The 16,856-nt window shown below is 39.7% G+C and overlaps 1 protein-coding gene across 3 annotated transcripts in view; it reads left to right on the top strand.

Moving 5' to 3' along the window:
- USP6NL (USP6 N-terminal like) overlaps window positions 1–16,856 on the top strand; it is a 112,688-nt gene that overhangs the window by 19,928 nt on the left and 75,904 nt on the right. Inside the window, exon 1 of one of the 3 annotated variants that reach the window (XM_039730904.1) lies at window positions 2,458–2,874. The exons of the other annotated variants lie outside the window; for them this stretch is intronic. Coding sequence (XP_039586838.1) covers window positions 2,802–2,874 — 73 coding nt within the window. The 5' untranslated portion in view covers window positions 2,458–2,801. Of the gene's footprint in view, window positions 1–2,457; window positions 2,875–16,856 lie in introns of those variants that run through there. 3 annotated transcript variants of the gene reach the window in all.

Raw genomic sequence — 16,856 nt, 5'->3', positions numbered from 1 at the left:
TATCAGTTAGTTCAGTATCAGTCAAAGATAAGAGTGAACTATAACCAAGTTCTGACTCACAAGTAACAGATGAAATGATACAATTTAGTGTGTTTTATTTCTAGAAGTCTTTTTGGTATTGCCTCTATACGAAAGCAGGTTTAGTGTTGCTGTCTTGGTGTATAAATTCACTTGAGGAAACACAAATAGCAGCCACCAAGCTTACTGTGTAATTCTTCAAAGTTTCAGTAATTTGTTGAAATTTCTTATTTATCATGCCTGCTTCAGACTTGCACCATTTTCTTTACATTGCATATGGAATGTTGTTTACATTTTCCTAAATTATTTTAAGGCTTTATGAGTTTTTTCAATTTTTTTCTACATGCCAATTGTCACAATAAAGAAGAGAGGGAAACTGCTGTGCATACCAACTTTGGAAACTGTTCCACATTGAGGAAGGCAGGTGTGATGTGAAAATGACTTCCAGTCCCGAAGTTCTCGGTGTCTCTCTTCAAAAGGGGGGACAGGGACCTGTGCCAGCAGGGTAAGGGACAGTTTGGAAGAAAAAGGAATGTCTTCCTTTTTGCAGTTGGGAATAGGTGCTGAAGTGCTTAATTTCTTCCTTTTAGAATAATTTTTCACAAAAGTAGGTACAAGTCATGCCTTCCAGTTCTTTCTTCCTCTGCTGCTCCTGCCCAACTGTTCATCTTTGTCAGTCCACCATCCTCTCCTTGTTCCAGCACTTGAGAACGTTGCTGTAGCAATGAGATAATCAAGTTCATTTAAAAATGAACTGTCAGATCTGCAATGTGTATTCTTGCTTTGGAAGAACAAGTGGATGTTATTACTGAATATTTTATTCAACCTTAATCTCTTTTTTCTTCCTTTCTCCTTCTATCCATAAAATGTTAATATAAGGATGATCAAAAGTTTAGTAGTTCTGTAACAATTGTTTTGTGCACCATGAAGTTAGGAGTCAGTTTTTAGAAAAAATTTGTGATGTAATATAGTTGCAAGTAATGATATACCTTTGGTTTTATATATTTGGCTTGAAGAAAAGTTGTTTGATTACCCAACTAAATAAAGAACAAACACCTCATGGTGAGATAATTGTGGAAAAAATTCTTCCAATAGCAATTTTGAGCCCTGGATTGTTAAATAACAGACCTCCAGGTAAACCTTACTGCACAACCCTGCATTTTACATCGTACTTAAATGTTCTGAAATTATACTTGTACTGGAAGGGTCTGCTTGTAGTGATCTTCTGCAGACCTCTCTAGGTATAAAGTCATTGTTCTTAAACCTGGAATTTAACTTCAGGTCCAGGAGTTAGAAATTATTCTTTATATATGAAAGCTGAGGATTCTGTCTGTAACATTGAAACATGGAAGAATGTTTCTTCAAGCTTCCTCTTGGGTGGACAGTTGAATGTTTGCAGAGTGGGAGAGGAAATCAGACAGCCTGGCAGGGAGAAGGGTTTTACTTGTCTTTTGTTTTAACTAACCAAATAGGATAGAGCTTTGGGTTGCTCTTCCTTCTGGCAGAGATTAATGGGCAGGCTGTGAATGAGATTGACATAACAGACATAGTTTGTTGTTCCTGTGCTCTCTGTGATTCAAGAGACTGACATGGACATGGATAAATATGCCAGTAAATCTTAAAATCTGAAATGCTTGTGATGAGCAGCTGGAAATGGAAAAATGGAAAGAGATGACCTCTTCTCCCCCCCATCTAACACTTAAGCAATGGGAACAGAAGGTCTAAAGGCCAGAGAATGTGGCCTGTGGTTTGTTTTCATGTTACAATTTTCAGAACATGTAGTTGGCTTCCTAAATTGATCTCTGTGTGTGCGAGGCCTCGCAGTGCTGCGTAGGAATTCAGTTTTCTGAAGTGTTCTCAGAGCCTCTTCAGGTCTGACAGTTATTTAAAGTGATCACATAAAACATGATTCCTCTGGATTTATTTATTTTTTTTTTGGTTAGCTCTGCAGAGGCTTTGATAAAAGGCACTTCTGAAGGGCCTTTGTATATTTTCCAAATGTCATTAAAAATGTTGTGGGGCACATACAGCAATCTGCCTGCCTAGAATTACGTGACACAAGTAATGACAATACCTTTGCTGAAATAGTTCTCTGGGCCTCTGGTGGTGGGTGAGAGAATGCCTGAAATCCTCCCAGGCTTTCCAGCGTGCCTCCCGGTGTGTGAGAATTCCTGTCACGTACAGAGGTTTCTGTTCGAGGGGGGAGAAGAGCAGCCCAATAAATGTCTTCAGCAGGAGCTTGCTTGTGCCTGATGGAGTTTTTGCAGGCTGGGTTTAATTTTAGTTCTGTTGGTGGGTCTGACGCTGGCTCTGCGCTGCACCGGAGTCTTTCTTTAAGCATTACGTGAAATTTCATGAACTGAGACTGACTTGAAAAGAGGATGCAGCCACACTTGTTAGTGACTGAGCCTAGGGGAGCGCGCTGCATCTGTCGCACTCGTTTCAAGGGTTTTTTTTTTCTTTAGCTACTTTGTGAATGTTTCCTTTCAACTTTATTTAGAGAAATCAGTATGTGTTCTCTGCAGTAAACAATTCTAAAATGTTCTGTAGAAATACATTTAGGACTGCTTGCAGTTTTTTGTCTCCTTGTGCTGAAGTCACTTTAAATCCATCACCCCAGCCTGTAGAGTCGTCAGGCAGAAATCTTGCTGGGAAGGTAGATGAGTTCCTCCTGCAGCAGTTTTGCTTGAGCATACTGAAGACAGCCATGTAATAAGGTGTAGTAATGAAACCTGTTGGAATTTTAGAGGAGCACCTTATTCCTTTGATCTTGCTAAGGAGCAATGATTCAAGTGCTACAGATTGTAAAGGATCTGGTGTCGCCAGCAAGACGGAGAACAGATGCTGCCAGGAAAGGTAAGAGCAGCTCTGGGATATACTCAGTGCTCTCAGTAACTTGCTGTGAAGCAGAAATATTTTGGGAGTTTGGTTGTAGTTAAATTGCATTCTTCATACATAAAAATGCTCTTTGTTGTGGCATGTACAGCTGCTATAATTTGGCTTAGAACTATATTAAGCCTAATTATTATCTTTTTTGCAACTGCCGCTTTCCCAAAGAGAATCCCAGTGACGTTTATCATGCTGACAACTGAGTTTGTCAGCATCTGTAACTGTTACTGTTGTACTCAAGATTTTCCTTTTTTTTTGTTTTTGTGGTAAAAACGTTTTTGTTGTCAGGAGAGCTCAGGATGTCAAAATATTAGTCATATTCTGTGTAATCCCATCAGAATAGTTTTTAGACTCTTAATGAGAATAAGAGCAAAACCAGACTTCTTTAGTGCTTATGAAAATGAGAGACTATAAGTGTACAGCTGCACTGCTGGCTAGGTTTTACAATTAGATTATTTCTAGATTACAACTAACTTCAAAATCCAAAATGTCTCTTGCAAGTATATGAAAAACTACTTGAAATAATCAATGATTCTTTGAATTCAAGTGATGTTAAATGCTGTTCTTGTTTACTTCAGTGTGTTGAACATTTGTTTTTTCTTTGCTAAAGTATTGCCATTTTTTGTGGTATCTGGCATGCATCCGATTAAACACTTCTTTTGTCTTTTACATCTTAATTATTTGCAACTGCTAAACATTTGGTTTGTAGAGGAACTAAATAATTTGTAGGGATAATTTTAAAAATTCATTCTTACTAGAATTAATTTGCTAGGACCTGTTTATTTTGTATTGAATAGGTTGTGAATAATTTAGGATTTACAGCATCTGCCTGTGTCATTTTTCTGTTCTGCCCTTACGTGTAATGTGTGGCTGTAGGCAAGAACCTTTATTTCAAACCAAAAAACATCAGGCTGTCTAATTGTAACAAGTCAGGTAATGAAACACCTCTGTAAGTAAACAAGAGGAGTGAAGGTAGAACTCGGCTCAGCTGTTACCCTCTTATTCTGAAAGAAAAAAAGGTAAGCTTCCTAATTATTTCCTTAGATTTTGCAGTGATTGGATGAACATCCCCCTCAAGAGCTGTATAGTTTCATCCCAGTGAATTACTTGACTTCAGCGCTGTTCACTGTTAATTTTTGATTTGTGCTGCTTCCAGAGGAGGACGAAGGGACAGAAGCTCTGCTTGTCTGTTCTGCATGTACCTCACTGGTCAGGCAGGATTTTTATAGAACTGCTGTAAGAACTGCTTAAAAAATGTAACACCAAAACACATAAAAATTCTTATTTGTAAGAGCATATTCAATGGAATTGAAAGGGAAAGCTTTGAAAAACATGAGGAAATGCTCTTTCTCAGTTCTAAAGCTTTCAAGTTTTTTTTTGTTTGCTTTACTCCCTTAGTGAAAGACATTAATTTTGGTCATTGTTTGGGAGGTATTCTCAAGCTGCTACTAACTGAGCTAATTAGGTGTTAGCTCTTACAGAACCTGGTGATGCATTTTGCTGAGCAGTATTAAGATCTTAACTTCAAAAAACATTCAAATGTATTCCAAAGTAAACATTTACAAAAGATGCAAAATGCTGACAGGTTTTGGTGATCAATACAGTAATTTGAGTAGACATTAGGGTTTTTTTCTTCACAGCGTGCAACACTCAGCATCTGGTGTACATGAAGGGCTGTATTCTGCAGAAATGACTCATTCTCAGTATTGTTCTCAGTAAATGGAAAAATGGACTGGTAAAGAAAGAGTTGCTAGGAAGGCTACTGTGAATGTGAGGTGAATCCATTGAGACATGGGGGATGATGTGTGAGGTGTTTACCAAAGTGCTTTCAAATTGGCGTTACTAAACTGTAAAGACTGTAAATCCCACTCCTCAGGTCCATCCTCCTCATTCCCTTTAAAAAATGTTTTCATTAGAATATAATTTCTTGGGAGGTAAATGTTACAAAGGAGCACAGTGTATTAATTGCACATTTCATATGTAGTATCAAGTTTAAAACTTCTTTAAGACTGAAGGTCTTAACCAAGTAACTTTTTTATAAATAGTGCATAAGGTGCGGGGGTGGGGGGGGGAAGGATTCCTCTGCCTTCCAATTTTCCCAAGATTTATTTTCAGACTGAGGCTTAGAAGCACAGTTAATAGCCAAGAGAGTGTCTTTTTGCATCCATCATTCAACATCAGAAGCTTGTTATAAGGTCTGCAGTAAGCACAGCTACTGTGGAGATGAAAATTCAATCCCTGTAGAAGAAATTCCTGCAGAATGCCATTTAAAAGAACCCCATTACTAATGCTTCATGAGTTGAAATGTGGATTTAATGGGGTAGCTGAAGAGCTTGACAGTTGTGGAGTCTAATTTTGGTTTTTTATGGACCAGTCTATTTTCATTATGGCAGTGACCTATGCCACAGGTTAAATTAAATTTAATTTACTGTATCATAAGAGTTTGATAAATAAGTGGTTTACAAGACTAAATCCCACACAGAGTCAGGCAGTGTGAGCATGAGTGTCCATCTTGTCTCCCAGTGCACGACCTGTGGTTCTGGTTTTGTCTTCAGTTTTTGGCTGCTGAGGCTGACATCAGAAAATCCTTCAGTAGCCCTGAGTCTTGCTTAGTGAATACATAGAGGGAGCTAAACAGGAGGCTTTGATTTATAATGTCTCCCATTTCCATACTTCTTTAAATCTTGTGCTGTTTAAAAATTGAATTATTCAATGTTTTTAGGAAAAAAAGTCCTATAATTGATTTCCATAGTCTTCCAATTGCTGTGAAGCTGAGTGTGTAGAGTTTGTTGTTTGGTTTTTATGGGTTTAGTTTTTGGGAAACTCCAGACCCTTTCCATGTTTAGATAATACCGGATTCAACAGAGGGGAAAATTGCCACTAGTCATTTATTGTCAGAGGAGCAACACTTTACATGCCCTGTAAGTCTGGAGGTGAACATGAAGTTGTAAAGAAATTTAAGAGGTTGCCATTATTTTATTTATTAAATTGAAAGTCTGCTTTGAATAAAGTGATAAATCATGGCACTAGAAAATTCTCTTGACAAGCGTTGTGATTTGAAGCCAAACATTTTATGAGATCTGAAACCTTTCTGAATTTTAAAAAATAGTTCAAATGTTACTTGTCCTAGAGAACTCCATGTAGAGTATAAATCTACTAATTATTTTCTTCTTTTCCATCACTAAAATCTTGGTTGAAATCCAGGCTGTATAAAATTACTGAAGAAATACTTTTACTTCTTTCCTCCCTTCTTCCTCTTACAGATGGCTACAGCAGAACTTAATTGGCAACATCACCTTGATGTTAGGATATAAAAAGAGACGTTGTATTAAAACACTTCCAGCAGATGGGACAACTAAATTGAAATCACAGAGTTAAAAAGGAATGCAGTATTTCAGTGTGTGAGAGAGAAACCTGAGAGAAAACTTCAGTTTGATACTATTTTTTTTTAAGAATGCAAGAGGAGGCATATGTTTGGTCACTGCACTGGTTGGGCCTATGACGTGTGTAAATGTTGGGCCAGCCAAGGATAACTGTGTTTAAATTTTCCAGCAATAAATGATTCTTGGAAGTGACTGCCTGGATTCAGTGCAGACAGTACTGTGGTGGTACCTTGTATTTCACACTTAGACTTGACAAGAAATAAGCAGTGTTTGTTTGGTTTGTTTCTCTGGGTGTGAACTATGTTGATTAGTTGCAAGATGGAGAAAATAAAATAAAGGTCCCACATCAAGTAGTTATGGTGTTTTCTCTTTACCTTTGGTGATAGTAGAGGACAAGTGTACTCAAATCAAATTCATTCCATTGAGGCTTCTACTGAAATATGGGAAACTTTCTTAAATCCCTTGATTTTTCTGCTTGTTGTAGCATCTTTTCAAGGAAGACTGAGAGTTTTGCCTCTTAAGGGAAGTTCCAGAGTTACCTGAATTTCTTATTTTGTTTCTTCATATAATACTGTTATAATCCAGGTTGAGTATTTTAACTGATAAATACTGTATTAGAAGTAAAGGTTCCTCTAGACCTGTATACCTGTCCTTGAATTACTTCATTTTTTTAAAGGAGACTGGCCAGAAGAGCCAAGTTAATAAAAATTAATGAGCTCTTCAGTGAGCTGCAAGCAGGCAGTTAAAAATAGTTTTTTTTGGTCATTAAATATGAAATTCTGCTCACAGGAGCCAAGAAAATGTATTGTAGTCTGCAGCTCATCAGCACAGGTACACAGCTTCAATTCACAATTTACTGTGGCAAAGTTTCCAGCAGTGTGACAGAATTTAACTGTATTTCAACAGTTCTGACATTATTTGTGAAGTTTCAGCTGTGGTTTCACAAATAATGAATCCTGGCAGAAATTACTCCTCCTGCCTTGTCTGTGCTGCTCATTTGGCCTCTCCATCCCAGTTCAGATCCCCACAGTTCTTCTCCCGTGTTTGTGTAGCCATGCAGTGGTTTGGAGAGGGACACTGCACTTCTCATTCCTGTTGAACTACTGTAACCTTGATCAGTTTAACGAATCCACCTGCTAATTTAACTAGTCCATGCTGGTGCAGTTCCACAGAGGTGCTTGTGAGCTCCAAGGAGGAGCCAGCAGTGGGATGTGAGTGAATCCATGGGGACAGCCTGCCTTTCTTCAGTGGTACCACTGGCTGAGGCCAATGGGAAATGCTGCTGGAATTTCCTTCTGCTGGAGTGTGAGGAATTCACCTCAGGGTGATACAGACACAGGCAAGTAATAACACAGCTGGATCACTGCACAGCTGGACACACAGTGTGTATCCAGAGTGTTTTTACCTAATATATTCTATTTCTCTGGCTGGCATTTGCTATGGCTCACCTTAAATAATAGTAACTTTCATGGGTTACACATACATCATGGCTTTTCTGTTGAATTTCTTATCCTGACATTTCATTGCCTTTTTACTTCATTTGAAATTTTATTCTTCTCCTTTGTGTGATGCCAGCTGCAGTGATTAAGAAAGGTCCTGGTGCTGCTTCACCATATGTAGCTGCTAATGGCTTACTTTAGTGTCTGTGTATTTGGTTATTAGGTAGGTAGCATCATTAAACAAAGTCTGTAGATGTTGTATCTTGGGAATTGGTCTGTGGCATAACAAAATTAGTACACACAGCTAGAATTCATTTAGCTGTAGAGGAACTACAGAGAAGAGAGGCACTTGCTTGTTTTGTCCTTCTGCAGTAATGTTAGTTACCTGAAATGAGCTAATTTACAAGCAGGTAAGCCCAGCAAAGGCAGCTCATCCCCAGCTTCCTACTGTGATTTGTTATTCTAGAATGTCTTGGGGTTATTTTGGGGAAAGTGTGACCCTAAACCGATGAACTGTCAACTGTAATATTCTCAATAATCCTGAAATATAATTTTAGGATTCTTATTTGTAGCATGTGAGAAATGTGGGAGCTTAACATAGAATATTCCTATACAAGTAGACTTGAACAAGAAGGAAGAGTAGGGAATGGTGCTGTAATGTAATGGGAAAGAACACAACAGGTTTACAGTGATGTTTTTGCTGGATGGGACAGAAATTCAGTTCTGTGTGCATCAGCACAGCTGTTTTGGCATCACTGAAGCTGATCTGACTTGCTGTGTGCGGGGATCTGCAAACCCTGTCCTGGTTTCACTGCAGCAGGAGGCACCTGGCAGCTGGGTGAAAAGACCAACTGAAAACAAGGTGGGTTTGTTGGGTTCCTTGCAAGAAGAGGACAATTAATGATTCATTCAAGTTTTTGATTAACATTTGGGAAGTTTAATGACTTATATGGTTTTGAGCTTGAGCTGGTAGGATGAGTATATTTGGCTCTCTGTTTTCAGTGATGCTCCAGCTGAGACAAAGATTCTGTGTTGCCTGAGGCATTTGTCCACTGTGTTTGCAGTAGAGCCAAGTTCTCAAGCCTGGATCTCTGAACATGGCCAAAAGCTGTTTGTATCCTTTGCTTTCCTTCTCTACTGGTTCTTCTGCTTCTGTAGTGTGGGAAATTTACAACTAAGACATTCTAGTTTTGGTTTGGAGACTTTGGGAAAAGGCCAGGAAGCTCTGCCTGAAGGATCTAGAAAAACAAGCCTTATCCTCAGTCTTGCATTTTTGTAGCTCAGGTGAACATATTTTCCTGATCTTGATTTTGGTGGGATGGCAATTGTGCATATGCTGTTTTCAAGCATATAGAACTTTTTTCTTGTTGGCTGTCAAAGGGTAATGCTGATGTTATTTTACATAAGCAAGTATATTTCTTTCCTTGAAGAAAAACTTGTGCTGTTGCGATGTGCACACTTGAAGCAATGAGAGATCATCTAATTTGTTTTAATATGTTAAGTTCTTCAGGTTTCAGTATTTTATCCTCATGTTTAGGGAATTTGGAATTCAGTGTTAAACATGAATGTTGGTGTCCATCTTTATTAATTGGGAAGCTGGTACAGAATTTATTTAAAAACCTTAAAAAGGTGACAATTTTTTTGTTTAATTGCAGTGGGTACGATTAAGCAGTGGTGCAGAGATAAATGCTAATATGTTTCCTTGTTAGTTTTCAATAACTTGGAATGTGGTGAATATTTCAAAGTGACAGGGTCCCAGCTGGACATTTTCTGCAACAGGTAATTATAGCAGTTGACTGGCTTAGAAAGTGCTTTGGTGTATATTGACATTCACAACTTCCCTGGACATCTTATCTAGCTTCTTCAAAGTATTTTTGTCCTGTTGAGCTTCTAGATCTTTCAGTATAGCTTGTAAGGAAAACATCCAGACTTCTCCAATCAGCTATCAAAGCAATTTTTAATTTATTTTTTTTTTAGTTAATCCTGTCTAACAGCAAATAAATATACTGTTTTTTTCAGTAGGATTAGCTTCCACTATTTTGTCCTTCTGGTTGCAAGTCCAAGCAGTTTCTTTTAAAGGAAGTTATCTGTCAGCATTAGTATGAAACTATCCATAAAAATGTTAATTTGAACTGAATTTCCAGATCAAACAGAAAATGTAATTAATGTCAGTTAATTAAATTCTTGGTGGAAATGGGAAAATAAGTACACAGAGGCCCAAGACTGCTGCTGTCTCCTTGCTAATAAAGCAGCTAACAAAGCATTTTTAGCAGTACCTGGAGGGGGCAGGTCCTCGGTGAAAATAATTTCCTCAAGGAACAGATTCTGCTCCCTTCTGCTTTTTGTCCCAGGTGATGCAGGTTTTTTCCCCTGCTGTTATTTTCTGTAGCATTATTACAGGCCAACACAAACAAAAAAAAGGAGATAGGTGTGCAGGCACTTGATTACACACTGTTTTCTCCAGGAGAAGAGCATGACCCCCATGTCAGGTGTCATGGTCCCTTAACTCTGCACTCCAAGCTGGGGTATAAATCTTGGGACCTGCCACAGGGGCTCCATGTGTGCAAGTGGGCTTTGGTGCAAAATGAGTCTGGGCTGACTGGCCACAGCTCCTGTGAGCAGATTGTGGCCACATGGAGAAGCTCATGGATATTCAGCTTGTGGACTTGGCATACTCTTGTTTGCCTGATACCTTCAACCCAGCAGTGGTGTCCTCAGCTTGAGTGCACACTGCCCATGGAATTGGTGGCCAGAGCAGTAACTCTGCAGGATAGGATTGACCTGATCCTTTAGACTCAGGATGTTCTGAAGACCTCAGGTGTTCTGCAGCTTTTAAGGCACCTGATTCACACAGGTGAAACAGTACATCCTTGGGGAGTGAAAGCTGCCGTTGATATTTTTTCCTCCCTTCCCAGTGTGTGTGTCCTAGTTGGTTTTGTTGTTTGTTTGGTGTTTGTTTGGTTGTTTTTTCTTTGTTTAACAGTAATTGTTTGTCTGGCACTGTTGTGCTTTCTGGACATTAGCACAATCTGGGTGCTCCTCTCCTATGGCACATTAACCACACAACTGCTATAGTCTAATCCAGATAGTAATGAAATTTAAGTGGAATACTAGAAAAACAGTATCTTTATTTCCCTGTGCTTTAATTCATCATTGCAAAATAGGGTTCTGTTAAAGGATCTAAAAATCAAATGTCTTTTTCTTAGCTTTTTCTTAGCTTATTAGCATTACAACTAATGTTGTAGTGGTATAAGTGATGTCTGCACCTTCCCTTCCTTGCACCACTGCAGGCACTAGTTATATCTGAACATGGAGTGTTCAAATGTAACTTCTCTGCCTATTATTTTTTCAAAAGAAAATAGAAAAGTCCTGTAAATTTTGTGGGCAAATCGGATTGTACAAAACTTTCTGCGTTTATTGACTGGAAAATATTTTTATTCCCTGGAAACTGAAGGGGAAATTGGTTGTTTTTTCTTTTCCTTATTTTTAGATGAGACGTTTTTCTTTTGGATGTACTTAATATACCAAGCAAGATTAATATGTAAGCATTTGGAGAGGAACATGAGTGTGAACAGGCACGTTTCACCATATTGCTATGTGCTAACTTTTCCCCCAAAATATTTTGACTACAGGGCACTCTTCAAGCCCTTTTTTGTCTCCACTTAGTCAGAAGTATCTTAGAGAGGTTAAGGCTGAGTTTCAGGCTTCCTTTTTAGAAATAAATGCTTCAAAGTTTTAATTAATAATTTTGCTTTACTGATTCCTGTCACAGTTAGAATGGAAGTGAAGCTTTTGTTGCTGAACCTCATATCTGAGTGGGAAATAGCAGGAGTCTGAAGGACATGGCTATAATGCAGTTCACAGGTCTCAACTGGAATGTGAGAACTTGCCTTGATCTGAGACTTCCTCTTGCTGATAGAAAAGGAAATACTGTTTGTGCTAATGAAGGGACTTTGGTAACTTGAATATGCTGTGATCTCTCCTAGAGAAATATTTTCTGTTTCATTTAGAGTCACATTGTTTGGATTGGTGGAACAATTCTTCATCACTTTCAAGTGTTGGGTGTTCCTGGGATGCTTCCAGGGCTCCCCAGTGTGCAATCTACTGCTGATTTCAGGCTTTGCACTTTGCTGTGTGATGTATAAATGGCTGCACCATTGCTCTGTCCTAATTTTTCTCCTCCTATAAAGAAAAAACCTGACTAATCCTTTCCTTTTTCTGATGCCAGCTGTACGTTGAAAAGACTTTTAAAATGTTTTGAAAAATTTCTCCATCTATGCTGCAGCTGCATCAAGTCTTGAAGCCACCATGTCACATCACTGGGTAAAAGAAAATGTTGTGTTCACAGACTGTAGTGTGGATCACACATTGCACAAATCAAAGATATGTTTTTGTCAATTCTGTGCCGTGAATTAGTACTCTGGCTGGGTTTTGAAATACGTGGGATGAATGCTAGTCTGGAGCTTGCCAAATCTATAGATGAAAAAGAAAATAAGCTACACAGACTCCAATTCCCACTACTATTTAGTTTATAGGCATTGGAATGACCTTCTAATCTGTGCAGTGATAATTGCCTGTTTTACATAATGTGTAAAGCTTTGCAGAGGAGTATTTGTAGTGATGGAACATGTATTAAAAATCATTGTCTGGCAACTAATAAGAATGTAAAGCCATTCTATAAATAGTGCAGATAAGCTCTAAAAGGAGGAATGAGCAAATATACTTAGGCAAATCAAAAGACAGCTGGGCTGGGCATTTAACAGAACAGTGGCTTGTGAGCTGTGTCCATGCTAGCAGGGAGTGAGGCACTGGGGGCAGAGATGGACAGAGGAAAGCTGGGAGTTCAGCATTCCTCTGTATTTCAGCAGTTTTTTCCAGGCTAGGTCAAACCTTGGGTAGAACATAACTTGGAGGTAGGAGTGCATCTCCCAGATAGTTGAACCTGGAAGGAATCCAGCTTTGCATACTTCCAAGTCTCTTCCCAGCACAAAGTGGAGAGCAGTAAATAGAGATGATGTGGAGCTTTGCTCCAAAGTGCTCTTCCAATTTAGACTAAAGTGTTATTTATAGAATTGTGTGGAACATCAGTAGTCTTTTATCCCAGATTTATGATCTTGGCATTGGATAGAATAGCCTAATGAGGCTTTTCTTGGAAATAAATGGAATTTCTGGTAGGCTTGATATTTCAGGGGCAGAGGGGGATCGAGGGATTATGCTCTAAAGCACTGAAGACTGACATTTATAACTTGGGTTTTTATATGCTCTGCATCTTGAGATTAAGTGTTAACTTAATGGCAGAGTTTCTGTTTGGCCACTGTACTGGGTTTACCTGGCAGTGTTTTGGTTGCTGGGGCTGCAGAGGTGGCCAGGGTTTGCCCCTGGGCTGGACACAGGCAGACACAGCTTGCTCCAAAACAGGAGCAAAGTGGGCCAAAGCTGAGCTCACCAGTGAAGCTGGTGACACCTCTGAGATAACATAGTTAAGATATGGTAAAATCCACAGTGCAGCAGTTGTGAGAGAGGCGAGAGATAAAAATATAGTGGGAATTAACTCTGTTGAGCCCAAGGCCAGTGGAGGAGCAGGAGGATGTGTTTAAGCACCAGAGCAGAGAGTCATTGGCAGCTCTGGAGAAGACCATGGTGAGGCAGCTGTGTCCCAGCAGCCCGTGGAGGTCTATGGAGGGAGCAGAGATCCACCTCTCTCCTGGAGAGCCTGTGCTGAAGCAGGCTCCTGGCACAAGCTATGGCCCTGGAAGAGGATCCCAAGCAGGCTCCTGGCACAAGCTATGGCCCTGGAAGAGGATCCCAAGCAGGCTCCTGGCACAAGCTATGGCCCTGGAAGAGGATCCCAAGCAGGCTCCTGGCACAACCTATGGCCCTGGAAGAGGAGCCCACACCAGGAGCAGGTTTTCTGGCAGGAACAGCAGCTTGTGGGAAAGGGCCCTGCTGGAACAGTTTGTGAAGAACTGTATCCCTTTGGAGGGACCCTGTGCTGGAGCATGGGAGGAGTATCAGGATTAAGGAGCAGCAAAACCCAAGTGTTACGGGCTGACCTATACTATTTTTAATTGCCAATAAATTAGTTTTCCCAAGCCAAGTAGGTTTTTCTCATGAGTGTAATTGGTGAGTGACCTCCCTGTTTATCTTGATCCATGAGCTTTTTCTTTTCATCTCCCCCAGTTAAGTAGGAGGAGAGAGAGCAGGTCATTGGGCACCTGGCAGCCAGCCCAGGGTTAACCCACTACAGCAATGCTGGAGGATGTGGACAAGCTTAAACTTTGCAGGCCTCTGTTCCTGTGAGTTCTCCCCAGTCCAGGTTCCCTGGAGCTGCCAGTGATGGCAGCATGAGCAAATTCAGCAGCTGGGCTTTTCTGTGCAGTGCACTCACTTGATCCTGTTCACCAGCTCTGCCCAGAGCACTAACTTCAGCAGAGTGGGAGACAAAGAGCAGTGGTGTGGTCAACAAGCACTGTAAATCCAGGACTGGATGTCTGAATGATGTCCTCCTGTCTTTGCCTTTCTGCTCTCTTAATGTACTCCTAGGTAAAATCTGTCAGTGTTTAAAAAAAAAACAAAAACAAAAAGAAGTTAATAAGCTTTATAACATTTCCAGCTGCTGGTGTGTAGTAATTGGTTTTGAAACAGTATTAACTGGTATGCTAGTGGAAGTTTTGGAGCAATTTTGGCTAGTAAGTGTTAGAAATTCTAAAGTCATTGCTTCTGTTAGGAAATGTCAACAAATTATCCCTTGCATATATAATATGTGATATAATTTCATTATATGAGGAGCTTGGAGAAGAGATAATCAAATTAAGGCTAATGAGAATGTACTTGAATGTGAGGTGGCTGCAGGTGGGCAAGGGGACACAAAAAATCTGATAGTCACATCATTTCAGTGGCTTATACATATGGCAGTTCCCTGTGTCATATCCTTATATCCTTAAAACTTAGAGCTACCTAAAAGGTGACTATAAAGTTTTTAAAAAGAAGCTAATTTATACCATATTTGTATTCTTTTTGTGCTGGTAAGTCTCAGTTGTGTGTTGGAGAAAACTGCTTTTCGAAGTTACTTACTGTTCATAGACTCTGCACTAACTTGTGCCATAGGCTGTTCTTCTCCAGTTTTTTTTTTCTATTTCTTCTTCATCTTATTAAGAATGTGCACTTGTTTTGCACCCATATTTTGCTTCCATAAGTTTACCTTTAGGCTTTTTCTATTTTTTTCTTTCATTTCAGCATTGCCTGTGTAAGCAGAGAACTACCACATAGTGCTGATGTAATATACAGGTGTGAAGGAGGAAAACAGGTGCAAGGTGGTGGGAAGATTGGTACTCAGATTTGCTGGAATGTTGTAATCTCATACCCCTTACTGATGGTGACTTCATGCTTTAACTTGACAGCTGATTCCATTCTAGCACTTTGATACATCATCCTCTTAAAATGTCATTCCTTAGCTAAAACATCACACTTCCTCCCCCCTGCTTTCTGTATCCTCTTTTCTTATTGTTTGCATTTGTACTGTCATTAGGTGTGACTTCTGAATTCTCACCACTCTGCTTCTCAAGTCTCAGAAGGTGTTACATTACCAGGAACAGTGACACAGGTCACTGCCTCGCCGTGGGCTGTGTCAGGGTGAAGGCTGCAGTGTCTGAGCTGAGCAGCAGTGCTTGGGCTGCACTTCCATCAGCCCTGGAGCTCTGGGTGCTGCAGCCTTCACCTGCATCCACAGCATCAGAAACGATTTGGACTTCTCAGAGAGGAGGAGAGCCTCTCATTGTATTCCCACCAAAGGTTTTTGATTTAGTAAAGCCTGACTGAGTTTCAAATCCATGTATTTGTCTCATGCCTTTGCTTAAAATCCTGTCTGTTTGTAAGAGAAAAAGTGACTGAGTCTTTGTTGGAGCTGGTGATTCAGTGAAATACTGGGCTCAGTAGCACCTGAAGAATAATGGCTGTTTGTGATACTGTTTTAATTGAGAGAGAACTTCCCCAGGGTGTACAGCTGACTCATTTTTCACAGAAACCTGTCATCAGTGTGTCTGAGGTGGCCTGGCTGTTACTCTGGGATTAAGCAGCCTCTTGTACCTCAGGTACAAAGTACTCTCTGATGCTTTTGTTTTTCTACATTTATAGCACATGATATCACAATAATGTGAACCACTGGTTCCTGTTGTCAACGCTTAGGTTTTGTGTGCTCTTCAGAAACAGTGGGTGGTGGCAAATAGAGTATGTGTGAGTAATTTCATCATGTTTAATAGTTACACCCCTGGATTTTTCTCTGCCAAGGAATAAAGTGAGCTAGAGAAGGAGAAAGTGTGGAAATTCTGCTCACTATTTAAGCAGAGTAAGGTTTATACTGATGACTAATGCACCCTAAAAGCTGTTGTCTTTAGTGTGGATTATAGTAAAACAAATTGAAGTTGAAAATTATATTTCTTCATTTTCCCCAGCCTTAAGAGAGACTGACTTGTTTGTAAATTCTTTCAAGAATTTGCTGTCACAACAAGAAGTTTGTTGTTAAATTGAACAGTTTCAGAAACTCTCAGAACAGGAGAAATATTTGGTAGTTTTCATTCACTTTCAGACTTGTGTGATAGATGACAACTGTACGTCTGCTGAAGAGGGAAGAGTTGATGAAAGGCTCTTGGATTTTCATCCAGTTTGAAGCCCTTGCAGTGATAGTTCCTTATCCTTCCAAAATGTTGTAATTGAAGGAATGTTCATTATGTTCATCCTCTTTGTTTCCCATCCTATTCCTTTCAGGAATAAGTGTACAGAGATGGTTTTGGTTTGCTGCATTACAGTTCCTTGCTTCAAGAAAAGGTTTTGGCTTTGGTTGTAGTGACATCAGAAATGCAAAGCTGTCATTTTAACATGTACTGAAGAAATGTTTTCAGTGGTAAGAGGGAACCACAATTCATAACCAAAATACATTTTTCCTTTGCAAGTAATTTTGGATTTAACTTCACTGATGAAAATTTCACTGAATTTGCAGAATTTCCATGTGAGGTCAACAGATTTCAAAATGAGCGTTGCCCCTCCCTCATGGGAAGGTTTCCTGCCTGACCACTGTGTCTACCTTTCCAAGTCAAAAAGGATTTAAAGGCCATATAGGCTCACGTAGAGC

This window comes from Passer montanus, unplaced genomic scaffold, assembly GCF_014805655.1.
Source record: "Passer montanus isolate IOZ18808 unplaced genomic scaffold, ASM1480565v1 scaffold74, whole genome shotgun sequence".
NCBI classification, from domain to species: domain Eukaryota; kingdom Metazoa; phylum Chordata; class Aves; order Passeriformes; family Passeridae; genus Passer; species Passer montanus.
Note: the sequence above shows the minus strand (reverse complement) of the source record. Positions and strands in the feature narration are given on the sequence as shown.